Raw genomic sequence first — 18240 nt, forward strand, 5'->3', positions numbered from 1 at the left:
GGACATTTCCTCCTTGACCTCCTCCGACCGAGGAGAGAAGACCCACCACCCAGGCAATCTGACGGAGGGAGGTGTGGGACTTGGAGATAGTCTGTCGTAACAGGTGCCGAATCTTGGCCAACTTCCGCGCTGGGAAGGCTCAAAGACGCGTGAACCGAATCTACCACGAACCCCAGGAAGACTATATTTTTAGTCAGGTGTAAGATCGACTTTTCCCCGTTGATGATGAAGCCCAAGCCTTGCAAGAGTGAAATCGCCTGATGCAGGTGAGAAAGTAACCTCTGCGGACATTGTGCCATGAGAAGGATATCCTCCAGATATACGATCATCCGCACCCCTTGGCTTCGCAGAAACTCCCCTGCCGGATGGAGGACCTTCGTGAAGCACCAGGGTGTCGAGGACAGCCCAAACGGAAGGACGCGAAACTCGTACACGTGTTGTCTCCACTGAAACTGCAGAAAACGGCGATGAGGAGGGTGGATCGGGACAACCAGATACGCGTCTTTTAGATCCAAACGGGCCATCCAGTCCCCTTGAAGGAGCACATCCCGAAGGAGGTGGATCCCCTCCATCTTGAAATGGCGATATATCAGCCAGCCATTGAACTCCTTCAGATTGATGACCGGCCTCCGCCCCCCATCTGTCTTTTCCACAAGGAAGATATTGCTTAAGAAGCCCTGGGGATGCAAAGTCGACCGACAGATTGCCCCTTTGCGGAGTAGAGCGGAAACTTTCTCGTCTATAAGACCTGCATCGGTCGCGGAAAAACTTATAGGATGCGGAAGGCCTGCCTGGCGGGATGAATCGTAAAACTCTATGTGGAAACCACGAATGGTCTGCAGAACCCAGGCATCACTCGTGATGGCTCCCCAGGCCTCCCTGAAGTGCGCTAGCCGGCCCCCAATACGAACTTGGGAAGGGGAAATTATACTTACCGCCACTTGCGGATCCTCCGGCGGTGTTCTTGTAGCCTCCGCGTCCCCAGAATTTCTGCCCTCTGGTTGGGTAGAAGTTTGTAAAATTGGCGGAAGTGTTATATTGACCTCGTCCGGAGCCTTGTCCCCTACCAGGGTTCTGCTGTCCGCCACGGCCGGTCGCGCGGCCCCTGCCACGACCGGCCCCGCCGGAAAAACGAGACTGAAAGACCCGCTTAATATTGGACTGGGCCTTGTCTAAACTCGTGAAGGTGGCCACAAACTTGCCCAATTCCTTCACAAAAGGCTCGCCAAAAAGCCCGCCTTCTGCGACCGCTCCTGCCTCGGACGAAGCCAAGTCGCCGAGCTTGGGGTCCAACTTAATCAAGAATGAACGCCGACGTTCAGTCGAGAGGGCACAATTGGCGTTGCCCAGAAAGACCACCGCCCGCTGTGCCCAGTTTGAAAGAACGTCGGGAGAAATGGAGGAACCTGTTGCCTTGGCCTCCTCGGCCATATCCAAAATCTTTGTCAAAGGCCCTATCACGTCAAGGAGCTTATCCTGACAGGAGCGCCAGGAACGGTCTATGCCTTTACAGGGGTCCTTCATACACTTGGCCAGGAAGTTGGCCATCTTGGAATCCAACGCCGGTGTATGGGCCACCTTCCCGTCCAACGACGGCCTAGGGCACTCCGCCCTCAGACAACCTCTAGCCTCCTTCTCTAAGGGCTTCCGGAGGCGACTCGCTACAAACTTTGCTACCTTGTCACCGGGTGCCCAGGCCGCTGACCGCGGATGAATGATGTCATCCGGGTTCAGCATGCCCGAGGCATCCTGCGGTAACTCCGTGACAGAGCCGGTAGGGCGCCAAGACCGTGAGGACCCCTCCTCTTCGTCCGAATCCGCCGGCGAACCTGCATCCGGGGAAGGGGAATCCGGGACTACGGACCCTGCAGGAGTTGGGACCGGGGATTGCGCCGGGGGCGACAGGGGCGCCTTTGCGAGAAACGCGCGCTTGAGACGGTCAAAAGCGTCCCTGTCCACCCCCCGCGGCTCCCCGGAGCCTCCCTCCATGCGACTCTTTTTAGGCACTGGCGGCCCATCCTCCAGGGAAGGGGTAGAAGTTGTACCCTGAGTTTGCGTGGGAGAAAGCCAACTTCGCGCATTCCGCAATAATGCGGTTAGAGAGGAGCTCTTCCATAGGCCCCATCACATCATTCACACATCTGTATATGGACTCATCCACCGCCTCAAAAAACTGGTCGTCCAGGGGCAAGTACTGAACCTGCTCTTCCTCCACAAACTCTGAGTGGCTCATAGTTGCCAGGAATCACCACCTCGCAGACACAATCAGCGCCAAGCGCCCACCGCCCTAGTTTCTGGTGAGTCAATCACCACTTAACGTTTGGAAAGGGCAAGCTCCCCTTGGAGTATCAAGGGAGTTTTGTACCAGAGGGCAGGAACCCTTCGCTGGAATGTGTGCAGCCTGACAGACTGCTTAAATTTCCGGGTCGCGTCAAACACCGCAAATAGAGGCCGCACCCGCTTCACTCGCGCAGCCCCCACTAAGTGACGGGGCCCAACCGCCACCCAGCGCGCCAAAAGCTCCTGCGAGCGAAGTGCTGTACAGTTTGTGCCCTCAGGCAATCACCGCGGCAATGCCGCAATACAGACCCCCGCCGGGGTGTAAATTAATGTGTGTGGGATGATTACGGACCCCCAAGGGGCGTTCAGGTGTGGCGGTGCGGGGACGAGGCTCGCCGGTCCGATGGTCTCGCTTCGCGCCCCCTCAACCAAGGAGACGCGCTGCGGGACCAACGAGACACGCGAGCTCCCCCTAGCGGCGTTAATTATCTACCGCAGAGATGGGGCGGCCGCCTAAGGAGTGAAGGCGCTTCCGCGGCAAAGGGGAATCTGTGAAGAAAAAAACAGGAAGAAACCCCGACAAGGAGCCCGGGTCCCGCTAGGAGACGGGGCCCGAAACCACTAAACAAGAACACTTCAAGCCACCAAATCGGCAAGGTAAAGGAAACGACTTATCTGCTGCTGCGGAGCAGCGAAGAAAGAGGAGGGACAACGGATGTAGCAGACCTTCTACTAGAAGCTGACACTGAGGAAGGACTACGCTTGGATGGGACTGTGACCCATGGGAGCTGTAGTCTTACGGACTTATGTTGTGCTTGTGATTATTCTCTCAGGAGCGTTTCCCCTGTTTTGAGAATAGAAATGTTGATTGCTTTCTATTTTTTTTGGCTGCTGTGGAAAAAATATGTTTATTAAAGCGAAGAAGGAAAAGCATAATCGGAGCCTCCAGTCCTGCCATAGAATCTAGACCATATTTGCAGTGAGTTAGAGTTTGGGTCTGTGCTCTCGCCCATTCGCCGTTGTCCTCCATCCTATCAGACCAAGTCACAGAATGTTCCTGAGGTTCATCGATTGCTGGCGCCATTACTAGGTCAGAAAAATGCATAATGGAATTGACTACCTGTCTAGGAAGACGCATGCATGTGTTTCCATTGTGGAAATTGTGGTTTATACAATATCGCAATGGGTGAGTGAAGCAGTAACTGCCAGATACCTGCCTCTTGTGTTTTACCATGACTTTAAAGCAAGTATGAAATCCCACTTGCAGCCAACTTAGACTGACTTTGATAAGGGCAGTGTTCGATACGAAAGGTAATCAATCTAGAGGAAAGAATTCCTCATGGCCATTTTCTGACATGTTATTTTCTTACACTACAAAAAATGTCAAAATGAAAATTACTGTTACTGCCTTATAGCTTTGAGCCTTCCGCTAACAATTACAGTATGCTTCTTCCATTCTTCAGATTACTTATATAAGTGACTTCACTATCTACCTTGTTTAAAATATTCACCTGCTTGAACCATTCCCTGTCTTCAGACCGGTGATCCAGAGTGGTGGCATTGTTAAATCAGCAGGAACACAAATGTGTTTAATGAACAGAATATTATATTGAGTTTATCTCCTTAAATGACCTTCACCAGAGTCCATAAGGTTAAAAGCTTCCAAACTGCACTGATACAAGAGTCCATACCATACATCTAATGGAAGAGATTCTTCCATAGCGCTCCTCATTGACAACATAGTTCTCATAGAATCTCCTATGAAATTATTTGACATCAGTTGAAGAAAAAGAATCTCTAGTGCTATAGATAGGAACATATGTCTTCATTATTTTCACCTTGTAAACTATTTTTCACTGACTACTCAGTTGCTGGGATAAGATGTAGTTGCCTCTGCATCTGAGTTGTACGTGGTGGTAAGGCTGCCCTTAAAATCATTTCGGATATACCCCACAAGGTTAGAAAATAACTTTTTGACTATTTCCAGACTACAGACCTGTGTAGTGAATACACTATTTGCTGGTGCTTTTCACCCAGACTGTGTTACTCAGATCTGTGACATTTTTAGATCCTACTTTGCAAAGATTTTTGAAGGGCAGGTAAAAGCCACTTGGTCTTCATTTTAAAGGAGCCTACCCCTCTAGTGATATCAGTGTGCAATGCACCTCTGCCGCCATCCAGCAAAGGCACCAAGAAAAGCAAATACTTGATATTGGAAGCTGAAAGGGAAGAAAGGGTGAAAGCAACAGACCTATCACAGATGCTTTTTGGAGATTATGCTCTCCCTGTTTGTAGAATCCTCATGGGCTTTCTGAAAGCTTCATAAAATCTGCTGTCAAATTGTCATTGATGACACCCTCTTTTTACATTTTTTTTACAACTTTATTTGAATCATTTTTAACCGTCATTACAGTAGATCAATTACGTTGTATCAGGTTTAATATTGTATGCACAGGAGGGCAAATAGAACAACAAACAGTTGGAGGTCAGTATCACAGTTGAACACAGCCAGTCCTTTAGTCTGAGGCCTGTAGAGTATTAGTTTCCAATGCCTCAGCCCCAGCTAATCGCATCAGTTCTTCGGGCCGTGGTATTCCCCTATCCCTTTTGATGTAGATGTGGAACGGGGTCTATATCTTGTTAAATGTATCTCTAAGGGTGGCTGTGAGGCGCTCCATTACTTGCATCGTCCATACCTTCACCCACCACTGGTCTATCGTTGGTAAAGATGAATTCCGCCATTTCTAGGCTGTCAATAGGCGGGCTGCTAGTAAGAGTGGGGCTATTAATTTTTCCTTAGCTTGAGATAGGGTGTGAAGTTCCTGCATCTCCATATGGCCCAAAATAGTTATTGGTGACAATTGAGGTAGCTCAGTGTTCTTGATTCCCATGATGAGTTCCAAAACGTGGCCCCATAATGGCTGGATTTTTTAGCAGTCTCACCACATGTGCATATAAATCCCCCGTGATTCACAACCCCTCCAGCAACTGTCAGGAGCATTACATAACACTTTCAGATGAACTGGGGTCAGGTACCTCTGTAACATTAATTTGAATGTATTTGCCCAGTGTTGGAGACATAGGGAGATTTTGCTGCTCTGCCCCAGGTTTGTATCCTGTCAGTCTCGGTCACTGTGAGGGCAATGTCCATTGATCATTGTCCCATGTACACTAATTGTGTTATGGGGTAGATCTGTCTAGGATGCAGTAAAGATGCAATAGTGCTTTGTTAGTATCTCCATCTGGCATCATATCCCCCAATCCCATCTTCTCCCTTATACTGACTTCTCTCACTCTAGGGTGTATAGCACAGTGTAGGAGTTGTGTAATATGTTAGAGGTCTGTGTGTATCAACTTAAAATCGTTGCACATTGGTCTCTAGTCTTTGGGATGGCGTTAGACCAGAGGTGTCCAAACCAGAGCACGTCACTTCCCTCCCAAGTACGGTATCCCTTATCTGCCGTTCCTTGTGGGAATGCAGAGTTCCCCAGCACTGGAGTCAATAGAGATGGGTAAGTGGTGACTTTTCTAGTTTGGACCAACATGTTCCAATACTGCAGTGTCAGGTCTGTCGCCCAACGTCAGCAGAGCACCAAGTGAGGGGTGGAGTAAGCTGTGCTGCCAGTATGTATTGTTCCAGGTCTGGGGCTCCCATTCACCCCCTCCGTTGGAAGCCCTAACCATAAGGGCTTTGACTATATGAGGTGCTTTGTTATTCCAAATAAAGGCCCAGATTTTCGTTTGCATAGATTTTAGGACGTCCGAGGGAACCTTCACCGGTAAGCATCAGCAGAGATCAAATAATCATGGCAGAAAGTTCGTTTTGATGCAGTTAACCCTGCCCATCATGATATCTCCAGTCGATCTTACTGGTAGAGATCTTTAAACAGGGTATCCAGGAGGGGCGGCACATTGCTGTGATATCTCACTAGTTTTGGAAGGGATAGTCACCCCCAAGTAGTCCATTCCTATTGATGCAATTTGTAGTCTGTAACCGGATTAAATCGTTTCACTATCCTCTTAATTCTTCACTACTCTCATCACTTTGGATTTATAGTGATTTATCTTAAAGCCGGCCATCTGGTGGAAATGATCTACCTCTTCAATCAGTGTCGGAAGTGAGGTAGTTGGGTTGATCTGATGGCTTAAGATGTCACCGGCAAAGAGTCCCATCTTCACCTGTCTGTTTCTAGTATCTAAACAACAGTTCCAACTTCAAAGTGTGAATCATAGGGGAAAGGGGACAACCCTTGCTTGTCTCCCAGGTCAGGCCTATGGGTTTGAGAGGTTTGCGAATTCCAGTCGAGGGACTTGCGTAGTTTGCCAGTATAAAGGCCTTCATCTGAGGTTCAGTGTAGTTTTATTTACGGTTTTGGCTAAGAAGGTCCAATCAACATGGTCCAATGCTTTCCCCGTATCAAGGGAGAGAAGGATAACCTGTGTGTTTGTAGCGAATGTATGATGGTATTCCGCAAGCCAGAATCCCAATGTTCCTTCACCGCACCGTCATTAGAACAAACACGTTTTTAGTACACATTCGTTCAGCACACAAGTTGTTATAATGACTTGCCTTAGGGGGCGCTGGATTTTGAAATAGGTTAATTTACTATTCCATCTATAGTCTGTGCAACAGTAGGGAAGGTGTTGGACTTTAAATCCAACCCCAATGCGCCCCCCTAAGGCATTTCGTTCTAACGACTTGCATACTGAACGAATGCGTACTAAAGACGCGTTTGTTATGTTGCCGGCGCTGTAAAGGCATAGCAGGATACCGGCTTCGTTCTTAAGGACGTTTCCCATTCGTAGCTACTGCATTGTCTATTATATTAACTGTTTGCATTCAGCATCTTTGGCTAAAACAGCTTCCAGTTCTCCCCTAGCCATGCACAAAACTCTTTAAGTCCTACTGCTACATGTGCGTTTAAGTTCTTGCTCTAGTTTTTGTATTTGAGTCTTGAGTTTCAACCTCTTCCACTTAGCCATTTGAAGGAAGGTGGTTGTGTGACCAATTAGCCCCCCCCCCCAGCCCCCCAATCACTGCTTTTGCTTCGCTCCTTAAAGTTGCACACAGGAGTCCCTTGGACGAGGTCTCAGAAAGGCATATTGTTCATCTTCCAAACTCTGAGGAGTACTTTCTGGGGGGGAGGACCAGCAGGAGTGCAACATATACCGAGGTATGGTTGGACAGGACCCATGACCTAATCTCCGAGGAACACACCCAAGAGTGTACAGAAGGGGTAACAAACATATATTCAATAAATGATTGGGACTTGTGGACATGTGAGGAGAATTTATAGTTCTTATCTCCCTTGAGTTGAGTACGCCAAGTGTCGACTAATTGCAGGTCCTCAAGGCCTTGTGTCATAGACGGTGGGGGGTGAAATGTTTGTCATGAAGCTCAAGACCTTTCCATGTTAGGATTAATGGCCACGTTGAAGTCTCCTCCCACTATCATGTTGGTAGCTGAGTGACTGTCTATAAATCAATAAATACCTGACCACCCAGAGTTAGGGCAGTTCAACACATTGCCAGATTTTTCTGGCACTAGCATGCACACTAGCAACTACAGAAACTTACAACGCCAAATTGAGGGCATGAGGCTAAGACAAAGGCTTTATTCCAATTTCCATGCAGCCCCATCAAGTGCTTCTGTACATTCTGGATGTGCCTAAGAGTGGCCATAAATAACCTTCACTGAGAGTCCATCTTGCAGCAATTTCAAGTTTCAGAAGACACTTGCTCTTTTTTTTCTTTTTTACAAGGGATCATAAAGCAATTTACAAAAGGGATTTTTCATGCCTTTCCACCTGTACAACTCTCCCAAGTGCCACAGGAATTAAACACCGTACTGGCCCACCTCATGCTGTCTACGTTCGAACCTGAAATTTGTTCTTGATATATTTTTGTTTGAATTCAATTAATTGTCTCTTTCAGGTACAGAGACTTCTTCCAACCTGCACCAGAAGCTTTATTACCACTTCATGGGGACTGACCAGTCAAAGGATATTTTATGTGCTGAATTTCCCGAGGAACCCAAGTGGATGGGTGGGGTTGAGGTAGGATATTAACACTATGGTAACATAGCTGTTTTTTCCTAATTGTTTTGTGTTTCATTGTCTTCTTTTTGCCTCTGACCTAGCTTTTATTAGATCTCTCCCTGCTCATGTTATGGATCCTCTCCATCTTTTTTTCTACCATCTTTTCTGTTTTGCCAGTTAACATTAACGCACAGAATCCTCTATTTTATTTTTTTCTATTTTTTTTATTGAAGGTTTTTAATGATTTTACCTCTGTGATACGTTCAATAATATAAATACAACATAGCAATTATTAAAAGCAGAGTCGCTTGCTACATAGCAGCTTACATACTAATAAGGAAAGCGAGCAGAATAATATAACAGTCATATTGTTGACACTGCGTGTATATAACATGGTAATGGGGGCTCTATCGAACCCACGTGATATAATATACATATTACACAGAATCCTCTATTTATGCTCCTCAAACTTCATTCTTCCCCTGTCATTACGCTACTTGTTTATTTCCAGTCCAGCTGTTTGCAACCTCCGCTAATATGTTGACAGTCATGTTTGACACTTTCCCCATATTTTCTCTGTCAGTCTGGGCATTTTCTTAAACCTCTCTTTAGATAAATTAAACAACTACTTGCTAATCCTTTTTCTATCCTATCGAGACCCTCACTTACCCCCGGTTGCATTTTACACTTAATCATATCACTTTCTTAGAATACCTCACACCTGCACATGTAATTTTCCTTCCTAAATCTTAGTCTGTGTATTTAAAACTGTTCCACCAGGTTAGTAGCAGCTGCCTCTCACAATAAATTGTTTAAGCAGTACATCTGAATACAGGGTTTAGATCACTACACTGAAGTGGATGCAGAAGTGTTTTCTTTGGTCCACTGTCAGCCTCCACTTGTTGTTTGATTTAATTGTATTAATGTTGCGGCTTACCTGCAGACGTATCTAAAAATACAAAGTTAAAATGACATAAGATATCTGGTGCGAAACACATGTGGGTGAACGGGGTTAAACCCGTTACACTCCAGCCCGCAAGGTGTATAGTAGGCTCGACCGTTTACTGCTCTCTCGGAAGGCGTGTGGTGCTGTAATAGCAATTGAATTTCTTGTCCGGCTTCTATCAGACCATGCACCGGTGTTGCTGGAGTGGGGCCATGAGAAACACAGGCCGAGGGTCCCTCTGTGGCGTTTGCAGCCCGCTACGCTACATGTTTTGATATTTAGAAAGGTCGTTTCGGGTTACTTTGCCACTAACTGGTCAACTACAAAGACCAGAAACGTGGAATGGGACGCATTTAAAGTGGTTACCCGTGGGGACTGTTTGTCCAGGGTGGGGGCACAAGGAGACAGCTAGAACTGGAATTGACCGCTGCAGACGATAGATTGACCAAACGTCAACACGAGAGACAGGCGTCAGTCAGGCCATGATTCACTCCTGCAGGTGCAACGCAGAGTCGGGGAGATATGGGCTAGATTGGATTGCCTGGTCCGTTGTGAGTATTGTTAACTGGGGGTAGTATCTTCCAGATGTCCCACGCCTCACAGAGGAGCAGAGGGAGGAATTGGAGGAAGCACTACGAAGTTTGGCTCGCTCCAAATCACTGGGCCTGGGCGGAATTCCAGTAGAATTCTATCAGACAAATGCAGATGTCTTGCTCCCACGCCTAATGGAAACCCTGCAGGAGGCAAAGAGGGCAGGATGTCTGCCGCATTCCATGAGGGAGGCGCAGTTTAGACATGCTCCCTAAGCCTGGCAGAAATGCAGAAGACCCGGGCGCATATAGACCTTTGTCCATGCTAGGAGCAGATGCTAAATTACTTGCTTAAGTCTTGGCCATTAGACAGCAGAGTTGTGACTTGCCTGGTGCTTGAGGACCAATGCGGGTTCATGCCTGGGAGGGGAGCACACATGAATATACGATGGCTGTCTCATGTCCTACATTCAGTGGCCCATACTGAACTCTGGGCTGCTGTTGTTGCCCTAGCTATCGAAAAAGCTTTTGATACTTTACAGTGGGAACATTTGTGGGAGGTACTGAGGAGAATGGGATTCGGCAGGGAATATGTCGCCTGGGTCAGACTGCTCTATCACCAACAGAGAGCCGAAGTGCGGGATGGGGGTCAGGTATCGGAGGCTACAAAGAGTGAAAGGGGCACACAACAGGGGTGCCCACTATCCCTCTACTTTTCGCGCTTGTTATGGAACCCCTAGTGGTGAGACTGAGGGGGGAAATGGCATCATGGAATATAACATTAGATGGCCGTACACACGTGATCTCATTGTATGCGGACGATGCCCTCCTATACATTAGACAGCTAGAAGAGGCACTCCCGGTGCTCCTGGAGGCACTGGCCTCCTCTAGCACGGCGTCCGGCCTCCGTATTAATCGTCGGAAATCAGTACTATTCCTGCTAGAAGCCCTTGAGCGAGAAGCACCCCAGGATCTTCCTGAGGTGGGATTGGACTGGGAAAGTGACCATTTCAGATACTTGGGCATTCAGGTAGCCCACCAGCCAGAAGCCCAATCAAGTTGAACATGAGTAAAGTCCTCATAGGATTAAGAGCGTCGATTACATTTTGGAATAAGCTCCCCCTATTGGTTATAAGGAGATTGGCCGTAGCAAAAATGGTGATGCTGCCCCGCTGTCTGTATATCCTGCTGAATTCCTTTTGTAGAATCCCGAGGTCCACGTTCGACACGCTGAACAGCCTCCTAGTCTCCCTGGTGTGGGCCGGGGGACAGAGTAGAGTTAAACTTGAGACGCTTAAATTGGATATTGATGTCAGGGGACTCGGTCTTCCAGATTTTAGACTGTATTATATAGCGGGAGTGCTGCAGTACGCAGCACAGTGGTGAATGGAAGTACGCCAGGTGGAGAAAGAACTTCTGGGGGAGTAGAATGGGGGGGTCATGGCTAGTGAGGTTCCTTGTGATAGGCTCGAGTGTCCCCAAGGACTGCCCATATATAGTACGGCAAGTGACAGAAGCCTGGGAACAGGCAGTCACATTGGTTCTCCGCAGAGCTCCTTATGCCAAAGCACTCCCACTCCAGTGGCTACGGGGATTCCAAAATATTCAGACTACCATGGACATCATGAAATGGTACAAGGGGGGATGTGTAATGGCAGGAGACCTGTACCTGAACAGAACCTTTCTGACATCCGGTGAGGCCCAAGAATGGATCCATATACCAGTAGGTCACCTCTTACAATATGCAATAAAGTTTGCGTACGGTCCATGAGATATGTACTACATTTCTGGAGGAGCCGCGGGAGTCGCGCACGTGAATAACACTGCTGGACCCAGGGTCCAGCAGGGGACTTATCTCCCGCATCTATAAGGCACTGAAGGAGGACCGTGCGGTTGACAACAGCGGTCGGAGGGAAATGGGAGGAGGACTTACCGCTCCCATTGACGGAGGGGGAATGCAAAAGGGCACTAGCGCAGGTGGCTGAAGCAACAAGTAATGCCAGGTTCAAGCTCACCCAATTCTATTACTTGCACCGTACATATCTGACCCAGCAGCGTTGGGCGCGGTTCACCCCAGGGCTAATCCCATCCTGTCCACGTTGCGGCACGGACCCTGCCACATTCCTACACGTGACCTGGAATTGCATATTACTGCAAACAAACTATAATCAGGTTGTACAGACTCGTCGCACCGCAACTGCAGTGCAAATAGAAGTCTCCATAAGGCAGTGCATAATGGGTGTGCTTCCAACACTGAAAAAAGAGACAGGCATACGGCATAAATTTGCAACGCTGTGCCTGGTTCTGGCAAAACGGCAGATTGCGATACATTGGATCCTCTCTACACCCCCTACGCTGGCCAAGTGGAGAGATGATATGCGAGAGTGGGGTGTGGCCGAAGAGTGTCACCTTAGGGCAGTGAGAGTGGATGAGAATGCTGAGAGAGACCTGGCAGAGGGAGGGCAAATATTAACAGGAGTGTCCTTGACAACAGACCAGAGCGATTCTAAAACTGCACCTGCACAATCTCCCATCAACACTTCCCCGATACCTAGCTCAGAAAATGCGATTGGCCCCCTCACACAAACACCAAGCCAAATATACCAGTCCGCCTCAAGTGGCCATACAAGGGGTGGTAATGCTGCTGGTTGCTGCGGGGGGGGGTTAATATTTTTCTTTCATGTTCTAAGTTAATTTTCGGTTTCTTTAATATATTTTGCTTGTTGCCATCTTATTAAAAAAAAGGATAACATATTTAATTGGCATTGCAGTGTATAGTAATCCTCTGGGTGAGTGGAGATTGATGAACACTGTCATGAGTAAAAAAATGGCTGACCTAATGACAGGTTTTGTTGTGTAATACGATGCAATGTCTCTAATTAAGAAAAGTTATTTGAAAAAAAATGGCATAAGAGCCACATAACACGAACACATTGTCCACAATTAGACAGTGCGGTAGTGATGCAGCTCCAAGTGGATTCCCTTCCCCATTAATGTAGAATACATCTATACCATAACATGCAAGAACATGCTTCTACTTTGTGCAAATAAGCAAAGAGTAAACCTTTCGTAAAACCAGACATGTAGAGTCTATACGCACCATGCTGAGGGGATATAACCAGCATGGACAAGGACCCAAACAGCCACAGTTGGTTAGGGCAAGGTTCTTCGATTCTGCCTGCCTAAACTATATTATGTATGTATGTATATATAATCTCTGAAAGAGCAGTTGCATTTATGAATTAAGCTAGACTGTTAGGTAGGAGGGTAAGAGACTGATCATAAGAAACAGCTAAAAATCCAGAAGTCTCCCTTTACACAGCATATAAAAATGGGAGCTTATCTTGTTTCCTCATTTTCACCGAAGAGCAGGCCACTTACTCCTGCCGTTCAGAGTTTTTTGCTTGATTGCTGTTTACCCTTTGTAGGTCTCGCTTGGCGTAGGCTGCGCGCATGCGCAGTCTTGCTGGCGAGATTTAATGATATGGGGATTTTTTAGTAAAGGGCATTTAGCCTTAAGCCTCGCCCCTCTTTTCCATTGGCCGGCGTCACCGTTTATGCTAAACGGTGGCCAGCCATTGGAAAAGAGCTCCTGGTGACGTATTCGCCCGTATTACCCATTACACCCGCATGTACCCGATGCCCCGCTTTTGTTTTTCGGCACACAGCTTCCCGCGATATCTATGTTCCTTTCCGAAATCTTTAAACCTATCGGCCTCACCCGCCTGTCGGCAACGGCGTAGACACCATTCCTAAGCAGCCGAGAATCAACTTTCGTTCCTCCCACATCCTTCAATACCTGAGTACGACTGCTTGTTCCCCTCCGTTCACACCACCTATACTTATCATGAATATACGCTGACTTCAGCATACACACTTGGCTCTTTCTTGTTTTAAGTTGTGTGTGCCTGTGTCTGCCCCCCTCCCATGGTTGAGACTCCACTCCGTGAGCGATGGAGACAGGGGGGTGGGGGAGGCAGAGAGCACAGGGGGACCATGCCGTCGGATCTTAAATGTACGTGGGGCAAACCATTTAATCTCCCTGTGCCTACCATTTGTCCTTGTGTAACGTAACCGGAGCTCATGTAAAGTGTTCCAATACCTTCGGGTCGAGCTCGCGCTATATACATTCGGAGAACTACAAGCCCGCTTTCATTTTAACATCACAGGTTTAATGGCGACAGCTTGTTTCGCTGGTGTTTGAAGTTGCGGAGGAAAATGGCTTGGGAGTGTCTGTGACTGCTTCTGCCTGTACCATGCCTGTTCTGTGTGCCTGTGGGATGTTTGCACCTCTCGTCTGTGTGTCTGGGAATCTTGCTTCCCTGCTGCTGCCTGCACTATGCCTGCTCAGTGTGTCTGGGATGCTTGCACCGCTTGGCATGTGCTCTGCTCTGTGTGTTTTTTGTAGGGTTGGTGATACTGGTGAAGGCCTTTACACTACAGACTATGGGGGGAGGGTGGTGTGAAGTGTGTCGGTGTCGATCCCTTCACGTGCCCTCCGGCCCCGTCATCAGCTGGCAGATGATTATACAAACATACACATGCGCTCGCAGATATGGACATTTGCTTGTTTATGTTGGAGATGTATAAATACACACACTCCATATATAGATTTTCATGTTTACAGTTCGTGATTAGAATTCATTTACAAACAAACACAGATTACAAAAACTCTGCCTGACAATTCACATGGTAGTAGCCGCTGTAAAAAGGCGCTTAAAATACCATAGCACAACCATAAATAAAAAGCAAGTATTTTTTTCAATATGGCATAACGAACGCACTCAGAAGATACATTAGTGTAAATGGGGCCACCAATCCCTTCAGAATTCCCAAGTTTTCTTTCCTTTCGCGACCGAGGGTGTTTGTGACCTCTTGTCCGAATAAAGTCGCTTTGTGGCCTGTGAAACAGCAGAGCCTTATTTCCCAGACTGACACAGGAGTTTTCCCTTCATTAAAGTGGGGAGGGAGGGAGGGAGCCAGTCCCTGCATGACCCGGGCTCCCAGGGTCTGAGGCTGCCCCTTGAGCTTCACCCCCTCAGGTCACACGGCACAACTCCGTGATGGGGCAGACTTTCGCTGCAACCCATGTCCGCCCCGGGACCCGTAGAAGGTCTGTGGAGAGCAGGAATCGCTTCGAGGCGGCGCCAGGGGGAATGTGCGCTATACAAACAATGGCGCTGCTGTGACATCATGACAGGGCCAGGGGGCAGGCTGCAGCATATTACACGTCATCTCTGTGGGTGGTGGGGGGGGGGGCTGGACAGAAGGATCGCCCCCTGCATTACCCTCCATCCCAAGGAGGGACCGAACCTCAACATAGGACTACATTTCCCAGAACGCACTGGTCGAGTACATTAAAGCATGGGGCGGCGACATAGTGTCAAGGTGACTTCACACTATCCACCTGGAGAGCAGAGAGCACAAAAGGGCGAGTGCGCCCCTGCGCTGCACTACAACTTCCAGAATGCCATGTTTTTTTCCATGAAAGGCTGGGGCACGAGCTGCGCACAGAACTCCTGGAAGGCAGCCATTCTACCCCTATGGCCATCTCCACCACCGCCTCGGGGAGCTCTACAGTCCCAAGTCCACCGCCTGTGAGTGTAACGCGGAGAGGATGTGGTCTGACGGCCAGAGCTGCCGACCTTGGAGCTGGTGAAATCCAGGTTCGAGCCTCGAGTCTACTCTTTATCCTGTGATTCTGGGCAAATCATTTAATCTCCCTGTTCCTACCCAACAAAAATCACAAAAAATGAATGTGTCCTTGTGTAAGGTAACCGGAGCTCATGTAAAGCGCTCCAATACCTTCCGGTCGAGTTCGCGCTACAATTTCATGCTCATTAAATATGTAATATATAATTGTACAGCCCTAATCGCTTTTTGTAGTGAAATCTTGAGTGAACTTGCAACGCGTACATATGTAACTCTAACCACTAGTATCTGTAGTAGACTGTGTACTTACTACCATTCTTATGTGAATTTAGAGTTTTTCTGTTTCTAACTTTTATGTAGAACTCGTGTCCTCTGAAGTCCCTATGTAATTTAATTGGTTCTTTTGTAAAGCGCTCTGACACCTTTGGGTAAAGTTGGCTCTGGATAAAATGGCATTAAATAAATAAGCATTAAAAATGCAATAGGTCTCGCCTTTCATTAAGTTAAAGCCATTTGCTTTGCTATACAATACCATTAGCGAAGCAAATGGCTTTAACTTAATCAAAGGCGAGACCTATTGCATTTTCAATGCTTGTTGGGAAAGAAGTTATGACTAACAATTTTGGGCCCCTTAGGCCTTTATTTGTTTTTATTGCGTTCCTTAAATTTCTATTCTACTGGCAAAGTAACAAATACATGCTGCACATCTTCTTTAAGTTCGTAAATAGGGGTATCCGACCATTTTTCTCTTTCATTTATGATGTTGTTAGACTGCACCTATAGGCAATCACCCCTTCTGAAGCAAAACTTCTTTCCTGTGTGGGTTTGTCAAAGTGTTCACAACGTTGTGGCACTTTGTTAGTTGAAAAATGTAGCTGGGACTGCCATACACAATCAAAGGTGAAATTGTTGGTGTACTTTTCACTAATAGAGTACCCTAGGTACTCGGCCTGCATACATACTTGGCCTCCCATTCCTTCTGTATGATTCTGGACAGATGTGGACGAGCAGTCGAGCACTAACTCAAAGATGTGGGTTTGAGTCGGGGTATAGTACATTACAGATATCACCATTACGGAAAATATGTGAATGTCCTGTCAAAAGATGTGAGGTTTTGTAAATATGCAACAGAAGGACCGCACATTTCTTGTTTATTGTGGACAGCATCCACCTTTAACCTTAAACTCAATTTTCACAAATATGTTATGCTCAGATGGAGAAGGTAGTTAAAGATTGTGATTTTAGGTGTTTGTTGGAGGCTGGTAATAAAGACTTACACTAGCACCCAGCTGCCCCCATAGTGAAGTATTTCAGAAACTGAATGGATGTGCTATTCAGTGAAACTACTTTAAGTCACATTGGTTAAAATAAAACGTAGCTATTGAATTCGCTGTAGATAAAAATCTTGGTATTCTGGATCCCTACTAGCAAAAATAATAATATTAGAAAACAGTAGGGTTCACTAGTGCAGTGATTAACAGAGATCCAACTTGGTGGGCTATTTTTCTAAGTTTTGTTATGCAGTGACCTTTTACCTTCATAGAGAGATCCCATACGAAACAGTTGTTGAAGTAAGTTGACAAATTGGATCGAACTACATACTGGTTGATTCCCTTCCTCTGTGTCATGGTAAGATCTTTGCCCGTGCCCTCTTGTTTCACTTAAAAGAGTGGGTTACTATTAGTGGATGAATTGGTTGGGAACCTGTCTGCCTCAGGCCAGGAATGAGTACTATGAATGATATATTTGCTTTGTGGTGTTTGGCCCAGAAGTAGCCAGCAACAGACTTGGATAGCCTTTTTTGTTGCCTTCTGTGCTTCCTTTGATTCAGTGGACATGGATTTGCTGTGTGATAGGGTTCGCATTTAGCTTAACACTACTTGGGCTGGAGTGCAACTGGAATGATGCGTTACTTTACTGTCCATGATTCCAGTTGCCAGTCATGACTTCCAAGGACCCATGGATTTGACCATTAAACCTATTTATGTATTTTTGTATGCTGGCAAACTGACGGTTTAATCTATACTTTGAAACACTTGGAGAGGTTCTGAGTAACTCTGGAATTCTAGATCACCAATATACAGATGATACCCAGATCTACCTGAAAATACTTACCCGAATGACATTCTTTGGCTCTCCAACACTCTCGGCAAAGTTTGGATTTCTTTTAATCTCACCCAAAAACTCCAAACTCCCTGCCCAAGTATGGCTCAATTTCTTCTCTTCTCTTCACTAAACTGTAAGGGGACTGTCGTGGAGAATGCTAAATCATTTGGATTTATTCTTGATAATCACCTAAACCTTCAGAAGCAAATCACATCTGATACGAGGAATGCCCTCCAACAGCTTGGACTGTTGCGCATCATCAGGCAGGTCATATCTCAGCATGACCTGAAAACAAAGCTGGTACACTCCAAAATGGGTTAAAGGAAATCTCTTTTCCAGTCTCCCCAAAGAACATCTGTCACCCCTGAGAGCAATGCTTCATGCAGCTGCCTGTTTTGTGTCGAGTCACAACCTTGTTTATTGCATTTCTGCTATTCTTTGCGGCCTGCAATGGCTTCCCATTGAAACAATAGTCCAATTTAAGGTTGTATGGATCACCTGCAAAAGCCCTCAACAACTCTGCCCTCCCCTACTTCTTCCAAAAACTGAAAATCTGTGGCGTTCGACTGGGATCAAGAAATGCTAAAACGCTCCTACTGGTACCACCAGCATTGAGTTAAGATCGTTTTAGGAATAAGCATTCTCTGGCAGTGCAACAAGGATCTGAAACTCCATCCCACCAGCTCTT

At 46.9% G+C, this 18240-nt stretch overlaps 1 protein-coding gene across 2 annotated transcripts in view; it reads left to right on the forward strand.

The window, feature by feature from the left end:
- PREP (prolyl endopeptidase) overlaps positions 1 to 18240 on the forward strand; it is a 692721-nt gene that overhangs the window by 114902 nt on the left and 559579 nt on the right. For both annotated transcript variants that reach the window (XM_085611249.1, XM_085611250.1), the window contains exon 6: positions 8215 to 8336. In XM_085611249.1, coding sequence (XP_085467375.1) covers positions 8215 to 8336 — 122 coding nt within the window. The remainder of the gene's footprint in view (positions 1 to 8214; positions 8337 to 18240) is intronic.

This window comes from Triturus cristatus, chromosome 6, assembly GCF_964204655.1.
Source record: "Triturus cristatus chromosome 6, aTriCri1.1, whole genome shotgun sequence".
NCBI lineage: Eukaryota > Metazoa > Chordata > Amphibia > Caudata > Salamandridae > Triturus > Triturus cristatus.